Source organism: Eurosta solidaginis, chromosome 3 (genome assembly GCF_040869045.1).
Source record: "Eurosta solidaginis isolate ZX-2024a chromosome 3, ASM4086904v1, whole genome shotgun sequence".
Taxonomy (NCBI): Eukaryota; Metazoa; Arthropoda; class Insecta; order Diptera; family Tephritidae; genus Eurosta; species Eurosta solidaginis.
Genome location: NC_090321.1, coordinates 21023211 through 21037740, shown reverse-complemented (window position 1 = coordinate 21037740; position 14530 = coordinate 21023211). Strand labels below are relative to the sequence as shown.

At 34.7% G+C, this 14530-nt stretch overlaps 1 protein-coding gene across 1 annotated transcript in view; it reads left to right on the top strand.

The window, feature by feature from the left end:
* The window catches only part of side-V (sidestep V), a 494192-nt gene that overhangs the window by 217598 nt on the left and 262064 nt on the right, over positions 1 to 14530 (top strand). The window contains exon 2 of the mRNA XM_067777067.1: positions 7516 to 7651. Coding sequence (XP_067633168.1) covers positions 7516 to 7651 — 136 coding nt within the window. The remainder of the gene's footprint in view (positions 1 to 7515; positions 7652 to 14530) is intronic.

Sequence of the window (14530 nt, the reverse complement as noted above, 5' to 3'; positions counted from 1 at the left end):
TGCTATTTTGGACCAAAAACAATCATTTGGTAAAAATTTAATGCAATCAATCCAAAAACATTTTTAATGTTATTATTCTGAAAAAGATAGCTCTGAAATATTTCAAACAAATTTTATTACATTTACAAGACATAAGAAATATTGAACTCATTTAAGATTGCAAATCAAATATGAGTTTATTAATTTTTATTGTAAAAAATGTAATATTCAATTACTTTAGAGTTACACTTTTCAGTTAAAAGTTTTTGATTGCAAACATTAATTATAAAGTCACTGATGATAAAAAAATTCACTATACAATCAATTGGAAGAAAGTGATTGCAATCAATCCAAAAACACTAAAAAATTGCATCAGCAAACAAATACAGATAATCTATTATCGCAAAATGGGGGAAATGATGCTCTTTATTAAGTAAATTTAACTAAATTCTAGCTGCCCATTTTTTAAAATCCAAACATTATTTACTACTTCAGAATACTTGAAAAGCAAAATTGAGCTGGAATTCTCATTCCTTCACAAAGGTTTCAACCTAATCTCAAAGAATATAAAATTATTTCTGTGAGTCCAATGAAAATAAATCTTTGATTGTGTTGCTATCGATGATTGTAAATCAAATTTGATTGCAATCATATCAGTAGCGCAATTATTGTCTTCAAAACAGAATGATGATAAATTTTTACAGCTTTTACTGATATGTAGTTTTGGTTTTTTGATACTCTATAAGTCTCTAGTCATACCTGTTCTGTTGTATGGTCGGATTCATAGATGGCCTTAAGTGTAGTTAGAATGAATCTTAATGTATTCGAAAGATAATTTCTAACGAAGAAAGAGATGGAGTAAGTAGTGCAGAAGAGGAATATTTATCTACTTCAGTGAATACAGTAAGCTTCAGGTATAGCTAAAAACAAGTAAAAAATAAAATAAATGTAAGGCGCGATAACCTCCGAAGAGATCTAAGGCCGAGCTTCTCTTCCAATTTGCGTCGTGCTCCTCTTGATTTTTCCCTACAAATTGGCCGGACGGGACCTACATGTTTTATGCCGACTCCGAACGGCATCTGCAAGGCAGATGAGTTTTCACTGAGAGCTTTTCATGGCAGAAATACAATCGGAGCGCTTGCCAGACACTGCCGAGGGGCGACCCCGCTTAGGAAAATTTTCTTCTAATTGAAAAATCTTATTTCTAATATTTTGATGTTGCTTTGCCCGGGAGTTGAACCCAGGGCATACGGTGTGATAGGCGGAGCACGCTACCATCACACCACGGTGGCCGCCAAGGCAAGTAAGGAAGGCTAAATTCGGGTGTAATAGAACATTACATACTCAGCTGAGAGCTTTGTAGACAAAATAAGGGAAAATCACCATTGAGGAAAATGAATATAGGGTAACCCTGGAATGTATTTGTATGACATGGGTATTAAATGGAAGGTATTAAGGAGTATTTTAAAAGGGAGTGGGCCATAGTTCTATACGTGGACGCCATTTCGGGATATCGCCATAAAGGTGGACCAAGGGTGACTCTGGAATGTGTTTGTACGATATGGGTATCAAATTTTTTCAAAAGTTGTTTCCAAAGTTATGTATACTTTGCGTCAAAAAACCAAACCAATCACAATTTTTCATCCTTTTTTCGTATTTGGTATAGAATTATGGCATTTTTTTCATTGGTCGGATTTCGCCCATTTTTAATACCAAATTAAAGTGAGTTCAGATCAGTACGTGAACTATGTTTAGTAAATATATATCGATTTTTGTTCAAGTTATCGTGTTAACGGCCGAGCGGAAGGGCAGACGGTCGACTGTGTATGAAAACTGGGCGTGGCTTCAACCGATTTCGCCCATTTTCACAGTTATCACCATAGAAGCAATGCCTCTACCACCTCACACGGATTGGTAAATTTTTGTTCGACTTATGGCATTAAAAGTTTTCTAGACAATTTAAATGAAAAAGGGCGAAGCCACGCCCATTTTGAAATTTTCCTTTATTTTTGTATTTCGTTGCACCATATCATTACTAGAGTTGAATTTTTTGTTAAAATTTGACTTAAAAAAAAAAAATTGTTTTTAAGTGGGCGTGTTCTCATCCGATTTTGCTAATTTTTATATAGCACACATATAGTAACAGGAGTAACGTTCCTGCCAAACTTCATCATGATATCTTCAACGACTGCCAAATTAAAGCTTGCAAAACTTTAAATTACCTTCTTTTAAAAGTGGGCGTTGCCACCCCCATTATACAAAATTTTACTAGTTTTCTATTCTGCGTCATAATAGCCGTGTTTTTTAACACGCGTATATCCGTTTACCCTTAAACTTTATATGGACTGCTAAGCCACAAACTTTAAATACATCTCTGAAATTGCTGCGCATAAATTTTGTCCTACTAAATTTCAATACGCATTACACTCAGATGTAACTGAAATATGTGTCTTTGTTTCACCCTCTACACTAATTCTATGTATTCTATGTGTGTCCACAATTCATCGCAACTGCTTCAGCTATATGTTATACCCTATGCCATCAGAGCGTTGTATCTCCGTTTTTCGTTACACCCTCTTGATGTAGCTAGTTGTTTAACCACAGCCGCTAGATGGGTCTCCTAAGCATTATCTAAGCAAGGATAGGCGTATTTTTTCACGCGCAAACGAAATGTATACGCGTATAAAAAAAAACACGGCTAATGTCAACCCACCTACCAAGTTTCATCGCTTTATCCATCTTTGGTAATGAATTATGGCACTTTTTGGATTTTTCGAAATTTTCGATATCGAAAAAAGTGGGCGTGGTTATAGTCCGATTTCGTTCATTTTAAATAGCGATCTGAGATGAGTGCCCAGGAACCTACATACCAAATTTCATCAAGATACCTCAAAATTTAGTCAAGTTATCGTGTTCACGGACAGACTGACGGACGGACGGACGGACGGATATGGCTAAATGAATTTCTTTTTTCGCCCAGATCATTTTGATATATAGAAGTCTATATCTATCTCGATTAGTTTATGCCGTAACGGGGTACCGTTAAGCGAACAAAGTTAATATACTCTGTGAGCTCTGCTCAGCTGAGTATAATGAGTCAAATATAGCCCAAAAAATAATTTTCTTTAGGAAAATTTCATCTCGAATGATCTAGGTACTGATACTTACATATCACCAGAGCTCAACAGTTAATAGCAGATAGTATTAAATGCATGTTTTATTCATGATTTTCGTGGTGCTGTTTCACCAAAAGTAGATTTCTCAAATTTGTATTTACCTACATTTTCCTATGAAAGGAATAGATAGCAAATGTAGTAGAAAAGAATGTAATCAAATATTTATGTGATTATAGGTAGTGCTAAATGTAACTTATTGTTTTACTAGTTGCATGTTGTTATATATTTATTTTTTTTTTATCATGAAATTGATGCTATCGATAGCTGGAAAAACATATTGTAGCTTTTTACAGCAAAATTCCTAACAAATACAACAATTAGAAATATGTTTTGTATGCCCTCCAGCCACTAATAAATTGTGTTGTTCGATACGGCAGTTGTTGTTTAAAGCCATAAAAACAAGCTTGACTTATTTTCATACGAATACTTCTTTACATTCATCCCAACGTTCGTACTAACACGCATATGGTAAGTGAATCGTCCTCAATATCAGTTATTGTTATTAATATTGCAATTCAATTTGTCTAATGGACTTGAATACTTCGTGGTCGCAATGAGACGTAATATACATACATACATATATGCACTGTAGGAAAAATCTATAATCTGAACTGATGCTTCATTCGTTTTCTTTTATGTAGTTCCAAATTGGATTTCAATTCCACAATTCCGTGGTCATGCGCAAAAGAATAGAACTTAGGAGGCGACTATTGCTTGTGACCACAGAATTTATGTCAATAGCTCTCACTAATTTCTCTCTGGTCTTTCCTTCATACTATATAGAGAAAGAACAGCAGCTAATATGAAAATAGCAGTTACAATTTTTATCACGTTTCATCATTTACAATTTTTGTGTGTGGTTATTTTCGTTAAATAAAAAAAAAACAATCAATGAAGTTTGTAGCTTAAGCTATGCAGAGTAAAAAAAAATTCCCACACTTCTATAAAATTTAATTTTTTGTAAGATCATAAATGCAACCATGTCAAATAATGTAACAAAATTAGCAAGAAATACAACCATGGGAAACTAATTAATAGAATAAGTAAAAAATACATCACTGTAAAGGAAAGAAATGGAAGATAAAGAGAAGATGGTGGACTTCCGGTTCATTATTGGATTGAAGACCGAAAAAATAAAGTACTAATTTAATTAATCCTGACATTTCCGCTGTTTTATTAACCATCGAAGCTAGAAGTGACGTTTTAAAATTTGACGAAAATTTCGAAGTTTTTATTTAGAGTTTTCGGAATATTTTTTTTGTATGCTGTATTTTATTTAATCTAATCAGTTTTAGTATGACAAAGTACAAGTAAAAGGTCTCTCAGAAGTCGCATTTACCTTTGATAATTTTTTTAAAGGGTGTCTTAGAATTTTCGTCCGTATAACAATTAAAGCTATGCGTATGGAAGAAACTCTGAAAAAAACACTTCGAAAAAAAATTGTCAAAATGAAATAAAAATTTAACTATTTGAACTAAATTTTTTCGGAATTTTAAGAAACTTGAAAACACACCAAAAATTAATATATAATTGATATTAAAAATATATCTATCACAAAATTGAGAGTAAAAAAAGGAATAGCAACAAAAAGGGCAAAAACTAAGAGAGCAAAATTATATAGCGTGCAGCGGAGCATTCAAGTGGCTGAGTGGAGAGAGGCATTTTTTCTGAGCTTTAGGTCTTTATAAGCTAGCTTTTTCTGGTGTTGAGATTGAACTCTATTGCACTTAAATTTATACTGGTGTTTACGGCACATGTCCAAAGCACAGAACGCTGTGTGTGCAAATTTTTGTAATTTTGCTCTTAAAGCAAACATCAAACATGAAATAACGTATGTATATTCTTTCTCGGAGACCGGAATACATTGTTGCGTGCCTTGGGGCAAATAAAAATATAAAGGCAAGTGTCAATAGACTTCTGCGAACCGCCGGAGCTTGATATTTACGAACTTAATGCTTTGTGACTGAGTACTGGTTGTCCACGATTCTAGGAGTTGGATCAATAGTCAGCGCAAAACACTTTTCGATTTGTTGTAGCTGTATAAAACGCACCTGGGAGATTTAGGGGGGTATTACGGATATGTGCAGTATTTCAATGTAAATTAATCTGGTGTGCTACGATACTAACTTCTTCTTTTTTCCAGCTCGACTGCAGCGGAACCTTTTTGAGCAACTGGATTTTGAGTTGCTTCTTACGACCAACACAGCTGGGGATCATCACAGCCGTCTTATCTTATCCGTTAACACTTGTACAACACATCTTAATAAATTTACTTTTCGAGGAGGTGTCGTGCAAAACTTTCATTTTGTGCCGCTTATTGCATTAAAAGGTCACATAATCTAAAAAATTTAATTGACGACGAAATGTGATAAAATTGTGCACACTGCTATTTTTTATGTTACGCTGCTGTAAATGTGTGAACATTTTATGGAATCTCATTTGTTTTACTTTTCAGCTTTAGAAATTTTTAGTTATTGGTTTCATTGAACTACTTTATATTTGGAAATCGAGACACTGCTTACTGCTTATTTTCTATAAATTTGTATATACATATTTACAATCGATGTTATCGGTTCTATTTAACAAAAAAGTTTTATTTTTTCTTCCTTGAAACATTTTAAGTTCTTTCTCAGTTTTTGAACTTAACTTCCGTGCTTGTTTGCCACTTTAGACTGACCCTTTTTGCACACTCTTCTCAATTTGTTTTCTATTTGAAAAAAAATTTTAGAAGTATACTTTCGCAAACGCTTCGATCTGATACAGGCTCATATTGCTTTATAGAATTGTTTTTGTAATCGATAGTACCGAAAAATTACAAAATTTACACACGGCGATGGTTACTAGGGCATGTTGTATTTCTTCATCAGCTAGCTTTTCGTGAGCTGAGTAGTGATTTCGAAATCTCTAAGATGCATAGCTTATACAGGCGGTAAAGCAGATGCCTCTATCCACACAGCTATATGAATGCCCCACTGCAGGCTTTGTAAATTGTCTCTAAGTATTACTTTTTTGTTCCTATGCCTTTTATACACCATGTTGGTACACATGTGTACTATATGTGTTTAATACAAATTGTGTGGAATATTTATAGACGCGCTACAAGAGCTAAGTTACATTGGATCTTTAGCATTGATTTATCAGCAATGCCTCAGCTGTTTACAATCATAGCAATATTATTATGTGTATTTAATTTGCGAGATAAGACCAAATTGCTTTATACAATTGTTTTCTTTATTGATATTAGGAAAAAATTACGAAACTTAAAAACGGCGATGGTTACTATGATATGTTTCTGAAATTCACTTCTTCATCAGCTAGCTGTCAATAACAAAAACAATTGTATCAAACAATATGAGCCTGTCTCGTTCATCAAATACACATAGTATTATTTTTGGGATGTTTGAAATCTTGAGGCCAGGAAAAATGTTTCTTATTTCTATTTTATTAAAACAAGCAATGCAGTTTACAAAAATGTATAGCAAAATCGGTTTAAATTATATAGAAAGCTGGTTTTAGATCAACATCATGGCATGAGGAAAGGTAACTTATAATTTTTTTAATTTTTTTGTTTTTTTTGTATTTTTAGGAAATTGCAAAGATGACGCGTTCTTTGCGTTGTTTAGATATACATCTTCTACTTTATCAGAAAGTTTATAAACGGATCTGATGAAAATGGAACTAAATGGAACTTAGCATTCGGTTAAATATGTCAAATTAAAGTAATCATTGACTTGATATTATTGGTTGGTCCCAAGCCAGTTTAAGTTAAACTAGCTTGCCACTTACTTTTTCCTCACCTCACGTCACTTTCACTGCATTTATGTGTTACACGGAGTAATATTTTTAATATGAGATGACAATCTTTCCATAAACCTCAATATTGTATGCCGGTGTTTATTAAAATAAGTCAGGTTTTTTTGGTAGTTCTTTTCTTATATTTTGGCAATTTGTTTTAACATATGGCAACAGCTTTACATTCGCTTTTCGACGTTAAGCACGTTTACTAGCTAAAGCTTTCAGTTTTTTCTTTTCTATTACCAGAAATTATTAAATTAATGACCAACTTTTAGTTGTCAGTAATTTTTATGATCAATGCGTGGTGCTGCATTTTTAATTACATATCAAATTATGTTATGGCAAAACGTATATTCCTATATTCATTAGCTTGTTTAATAAGTTTGTATATTCAATATCGACCACAAATATCAACCATTCGAACATTTTTTAAATTAATTAAGTAATTAATTAGATTTTACTGCGTTTTATATCCAAGGTTTTATTTAAAACATGATAAGCATTTTAGTATAATTACCAGTCATTAGTTAATAATAATTTTTTTTTTTATTATTTTTTCTTTCAGGTCCTCTTTCAGAAGTACAAACAGCCGTTGGTTTGGAGGTGACGCTACCTTGTGACCTAATGCCCGGCACAATGATTGCCGATAAAGTGCAATTGGTTATTTGGTATCGGCAGGGCAACGTTAAGCCAATTTATACGTAAGTCGACTGAAAATAATTAAAATATTTTACATTTCGCACGAAGTTTAACAAAAATTGTGTTGAAAAGCAATACACACTTTTAAAATTATCTATTCAGTTGTAGCGAATTCTCCAAAAAATGTATCAACGTTAGAAAAACTTCTGAGTAGTCGGTAGAGTTGGAGATCGCCATATAACGACTGATAATTGCATAACGCGCCATTCTAGCAAGTATTTCTTCAAAAAAAAAAAAATAATAATAATAATTAAAAACAATCTTATCTTAAATACCGCTGCGAAAACTTACTATATCGGTAGTTTTACGAATAAAATTAAGGAAGAGTGCTGAATGAACACGATCATTGCGAACGTCCTCAGAACCCTTTAAGGAATGGCGTGTGACTTAGCGAAGCACCTTATTGGCACTATTAAAGTGAAATTTAGGGCATGGTTGGTTGGCTTAATTTTGTTGATTTCTATCATAGAACTTTCAGAGATGGTCTATATTTTACAGATAGAAGTATATGAAACAGAAAAATTCAACAAAGCACTGCAAAATTACTCATTTCTCTTAGAGTTGGATCGCCGTAACCAAGTATGTGGACTTTAAAACTGAAACTGTGTTAGTAAGAGCGTTATGATCGTGGTAATACTGGCCTAGTCGTTGATAAACAAGCAATGAAGCAAGAAATATGCACGCATTGTTTGCTAACATTCACAAAACATTTCGTAAATATCCTATGAAAATATCATTATATTATATGAGAGTACCAAAGAATTGATGTAAAATATATTGCTAATATTCAAAACCTTATAATTACGCGTTTCCGCTATGTGCAAGCCCATAATCACATTTTGACAACTCTTTCGATTTGATTTAGTTGCATGTATTGGAGGTCTTAGCGGAATGACCCGTTTAACCTAATCAACTTGAGCATTAAAAGAAGGCGGAATGTCTCCGTCGGTGAAGTTAGTTTTTCGTATGATATTTGTTAAGTAGCATGTAGTTAACCGTCCTGTGCATAGATGGGTATCCGGGTACCTCTCAAAAGCCATTTTTAAATAATCTACAAATAGAAACGAGTTCAATTTTTGTGGCATCGTATGGGAATAAGTTTTCTACAAAAAGAGAGAAAACTTGTTTTCAAATATACTTTCATAAAGATGGTTTTTTAATAAATTAGTTTTTTATTACTAGTTCTCATGGCTGCGATACCTAGGTAACACTAGTAGTTCTCACGTATAAACTGCCTTGTGATACCCGTCTACCCAGCCATGCGAACTAAGAAGAAAAATTATTCAAGAACAGGACGGTTAAAGCGCCCAAAGTCCGTACTGAACTCGAGCTTTTTCAAACAGTACACAATATGGTCTAGGTTAAGGATTAGTTGGTTGTTTCTTGTTCGAAACACCAGAAGTTGCACACAAAAAGGGATAATTTCAGTGCTTCTTCGATAGTTATACGCATTTTTGGTCACCGTGGCGGCCACCGTGGTGTGATGGTAGCGTGCTGCGCCTACCACACCGTATGCCCTGTGTTCACAACCCGGGCAAAGCAACATCAAAATTTTAGAAATAAGGTTTTTTTATTACAAGAAAATTTTTCTAAGCGGGTTCGCCCCTCGGCAGTGTCTGGCAAGCGCTCCGAGTGTATTTCTGCCATGAAAAGCTCTCAGTGAAAACTCATCTGCCTTGCAGATGTCGTTCGGAGTCGGCATAAAACATGTAGGTCCCGTCCGTCCTTGTTATCAGCATAAGATATCAGTAAGGCTGCATCGAAATTCAGCCGGGTTTATACTCTGGCTGCAAATTACCGAATAGACATAGTTCATGGTCACCGAGAATTCACAGTCTATATATTAAGCAGAATGGCGTAGACACATATAATACCTCAAAGCTCTCAGACACATAGACGGGAGCGTTGAAGTGCAGCTAAGCCATTACACCATCGACAAGCTTGTAGTAATAACATATGAAAATAATATATTTCAACAAGTTTTCCATATATTTTCATATAGACTACCGGCTGAGAGGTGGTGTTTTTCTTAAGTAAGATCTGGGAGTCATTCAAGTAATAGTTTGAATTATTTAATGCACTAAATCGAGTTAGAATTTATAATTAGGAAACTACTGGGAATCTTGGAGCCTGCTGCTTTTTTTTTTTTTCTTTTTTTTTTTTCCAAAATTTCTGCAAATGTAGGCTACCGATTACCTTAGGGTTAAACTATTATACATCATATAAATGGTCATTGGGGTTTTGACACGGCACTGTCCCATGGGTATCCATGCGGTACGTCTCAAAATACTGGAAACTTCATCCTGCTGCAGCTGTATGGAAGATGATGAGGTGGAATCATCAAATCACTTTATGCTTGATTTCCCAGATTTTGCAAGAACTAGGCGAAAGTACTTCGGTCGCTACTCACTTGGATCTTCCGAGGATTTATCCACAGCTGAGATTATTGTATGTGGTATCACCACAATGAACCTTCTTGTTGTCCAAGTGAGTTTTCCGTATCAAGGTAGCTACCACTGTCTACATCCCTAATTAGACGGCGGCGCGCGCCATCCTTACGCGCGGCCGTGCGCGGCGAAAGACGAAAGAACGTGTATTACGGGAGTCCCTGTCGTGAATACTTACCTCCGGTGTAAAACACAGATCAATGTCCGTTGATCTTCGGCCCAACAAGTTGGTACCAATGCGGTGAGCTGGGGTGTTCAAGTCAACCAGCCTTGGTTTGGCCGAGGAGGACTATCCATCCTCCTCTTCCATTTTCGGGTAATGGCACCCGGTTGCACGGCAACTCCACCGCGAGTTCCGTGCTTGCCTCAAGGTCCCTCTTTCATTGATTTTGATATCTCGGTATCTGGTTAACAAGTTAACCAGATTGAGATATTTGGCGGCGCTTGGTTTTGCTTAGATGTTGCTTAAAGGGCCGCACTACGTTGACAAACAAAGTGAGCTTGGCATCCAATTATGCGCCGTCTTCAACACCAAACACCATCACAATTTAAATCAAGAGATGTGACCAACCTTTTCCGCACACAGACCTGTGAGTGCCGAGTGCCCGCCTCAACAATGCCCCTCGACATCGCTTGAGGCCACACTACGTTGACAAACATTGTGTGCCATATCGTCTTCTATTGGCTTCCATTTTCGCTACTAATTTCGCTCCAATTTCCACTCAATTACACAACAATTATGCACCGATTTGCCTCCAAATACACTCCTACCACAATTAAGGGATGTGTCCAACCTTTTCCGCTCACAGACCTGTAAGTACCGAGTACCTGCCCCAGCAACATCTTTGCACTGCAGTCCGCCACACTACAGTGATTTGACAACGTCAAATCTTGCCACATATAGGGTGTGGCCATCCACACAGCGAACGCCTTCTATTCGCTTGCGCAGTCTAAAGCAGCCTCAAAACATCTCAAAAGACGAGATGAGCACCGGCCCACTCGTACAATTATCGATTGCTTTCTGGCTGACGATAGACATGCGCTCTTTCACCATCTTTCGTCGACTTTTGTACAGCATTTTGTCACAATTTAAGGGATGTGACCAACCTATCATCTGCCCCTCAGGGTCAGCTTCTCAATGAAATTTGGACCGCCGTGGCAAGCATGAGACCGAATTCCCTTGGGTCTAGGGTCCCCAAGGTAAAGCAAGTCTACTCAGAGCGTGTGTCATAAGTGAACTCTATTTGAAACCACAGCCACCGCGATGCTCCCACAAGGGGCAGTGCACCAGATCACACTGGCTTCTCCTGCTCCCGCGGTAGCACTTTTTATAAAGACCTTGCCTAGGGTCTCACAGGGTGATACACCGCGTCCACCCTGCTACCTTTCGAGTAAAACACCTTACTCATGGATTGGGTACCCATGGTATTATGGTCGCCTTTTACGACCGGTATACCTACCGTGGGCATATTCTAACCCCTAACCCACAGGGGGAGCCGTGCGCGGCGAATTGGAAGGTGCCAACACCCACGAAGGCCATCGCCATCAACAAAACGGCAACCGACCGGCAGTCAAGGACTATCAGTCGGCAACCGCGGACGCGATCCTTTTTTGCATATATTTATATAAAATACTTGTGTCCATATATTTGGTTGAAATAATTTGAGTTTGTAAAGAGTGAACAGTTAAAATCAAAAGTTAAAGTTTTAACAAAAGTAAGATGTACTTATATTTAAATTAACTTAATTTCTATCTTGTGAAAGAAGAAATAAATAGCGAAACATTCAGGCCTGTTCTGAATTCCGACTCGGAATGAAAAGTAAAACGACATTGATCGACCCGGTTTCTATTTGGTGTTCTCAATTCCGATTGTAAAAAATCGATTCGAAGTCGATTTCGAATCGTTTTCATTCCGATTCGGTAACCAGTGTAATCAGCTGTTTTTGTTTATGTGTTTTGGTTTAAGTATCATAAAATTTTATTTTAATTAAAAAATGCCTACAGATATGGTTTTTGATGCGCAGACGCAAGAATACGTGCTATTGTGCGTGCGAATTGTAAAAATGCGCCGTTTGCCTAATAGATTTCTTGATAGAAGTTTTTAAAGAAAGATTTATTATGCCAATTTAACTCAAATTTAAACAAAAAATACCACAACTCTTCCAAATAAAATGAAGAATTTAAAAAAAATTATTTGAAAGACAAATATCGCAACATTTGTGTATAATCTGCCAATTAATTTTCATTCCGACTGCTCAGAGGCAATACTTTTCAAACCGATAATTTTTGGTCGGAATCGAAATTGAGAACACTAATCCATTTCGATTCCGAAAAAATTGATCGGAATCGGAATCCAGAACAGGCCTGATTATAACGTTTTAAAGAAAAGCATACATCTTTTTATTTACGAAAGTGAAGAGTGTAGCGAAGAAAGACCATCATTTATTCAACCACCAAACCCTAACCTAACCTATTATATAATATTTTTAATTTTTTTTTTTATTGGTATTTTAGAAAAAAAAATCTCTAAAATTATCGTTATTTTAAGAGCGAAATAAAAAAATTCGGATAAATGGCTGTTATTTTCTGAGCGAAAAATAAAATTAACAAAATAACTGTTAAAATAAAATTTTTATAATATAAGTTTTAATGCTGCAGTTCCAAAAAATTGCAAATAGGAGACATCTTATGACATGCAGGCATAAAAAAGAGAAGAATAAAACCAAGAAAAAATACACAAAAACTATTTTTAAAATATATCCAAATAAGTGCCCATTAGAACCATATGAAGTCATAGAATACGAACTTGCTACCAAATGTACTAAATCGATGTAAAACGTCGATCGAAATTGGCACTTTACAAAGCAATAAATCATTCGAATTCTAAAAATACAAATAAAGTTTGGGGTCACCCTTTTGACGTTGGACTGCATTACCACATTAACATGAACATTAATCTTAAAATTCTAAGAACAATTTAAACAATTTATGAGTGAATACCAAGACAAATTAAAAACAACATGCAACAACAAATACACACTCACACATAGTATGCACTTATGTAAATGCAAGCGTTCATGCTTAACAATTTTCAAGCATATAAAAGCTATTGGAATGATGAATGTGCAGCCCATTTAATGCTTGAATTGCTTACAAATTGTGTGTGACTTGAAAAATATTATTTAAAAAAAAAATGGGAAAAAAATTAAAAATTTGACTTTATAGCACATACAAACCATACATTTGTTCATAGAATTCAAAGCAAAGCCCTTGCTTTCAGTCTTAGTTAAAAAAAAAAAAAAAAAAAAAAAGTCAGAAATATACTGAATGGGTTAAAAGCTGCAGGGGTGATGCAGCGTTACTTAATAGCTGCAAATATGCAACATAACATAACATAATCATGCACATAAATACTGCTGTAGAGATTAATGCTTGTAGGGCAGCAGCTTCTATCAATGAAAGCATTTATATGAAGCATAAAAATGAAGTGCTAAAATGAAACGTGGATATCGCATTGAAAGGTTAATTTATATAAAATATTTACAATGCTATTAATATATATATTTTTTCAGATTTACATACAAACAAAATTGTATATCATATTCTAACATATTTATAATTTGTGCATAGAACTTATTTGTTTATGATTTGCGGCTAAGCTTTTTATAATACCCTTTTAGAATTATCACACCAAACGATGCTTTTTATTATGTATTTTTTTCTGACATTTTCTGATGTGTCCGATTTTTATTGCTCACCATAAAATTTGATTGGTGTGTAGTGTACGGTTTACCAATCATCCCTAGTAGCAATATACAAATTTTACATGATATGTTAAAGACAAATGATGAACATATCTCTCTACATTGGGGTGCGTTACTTTTATTTAAAAAAAACACAAATTTAAAATAATTACTGGGCGCGCTTTACCTTTAAACAAATTAAACCCGAACTTCTCTTCCAACGGTACCTACATGTTTTATGCCGACTCCGAAGGGCATCTGCAAAGCATTTTCATTGGGAAGATTTTGATGGCAGAAACTCACTCGAGAATTGCCAAATCAGCACTGAGGTGCTTTGGTCTAATTAAAAAAACTTTTTTTTTTCTAAATGTTCGGTATTACTTTGCCCGCCTTTTATCTCATGACCTTCGGTGTGATAAGCGGAGCGCGCTACCAACATACCACGGTATTTTATTTAACTCAATTTAATTTTTTTTATTTTTGATTTTATTTTATTTTTCGTATTTATTTAAATTTGATTTTACTTTATTTTATTTTATTAAATTTTATTTTATTTTAATTAATTTAATCTTATTTTATTTTATTTGTCATATTTATTTAAATTTGATTTTCATTAACAAAATTTTTATTTTTTTATTTTATTTTATTTTATTTTATTTTATTTTATTTTATTTAATTTTATATCATTTTA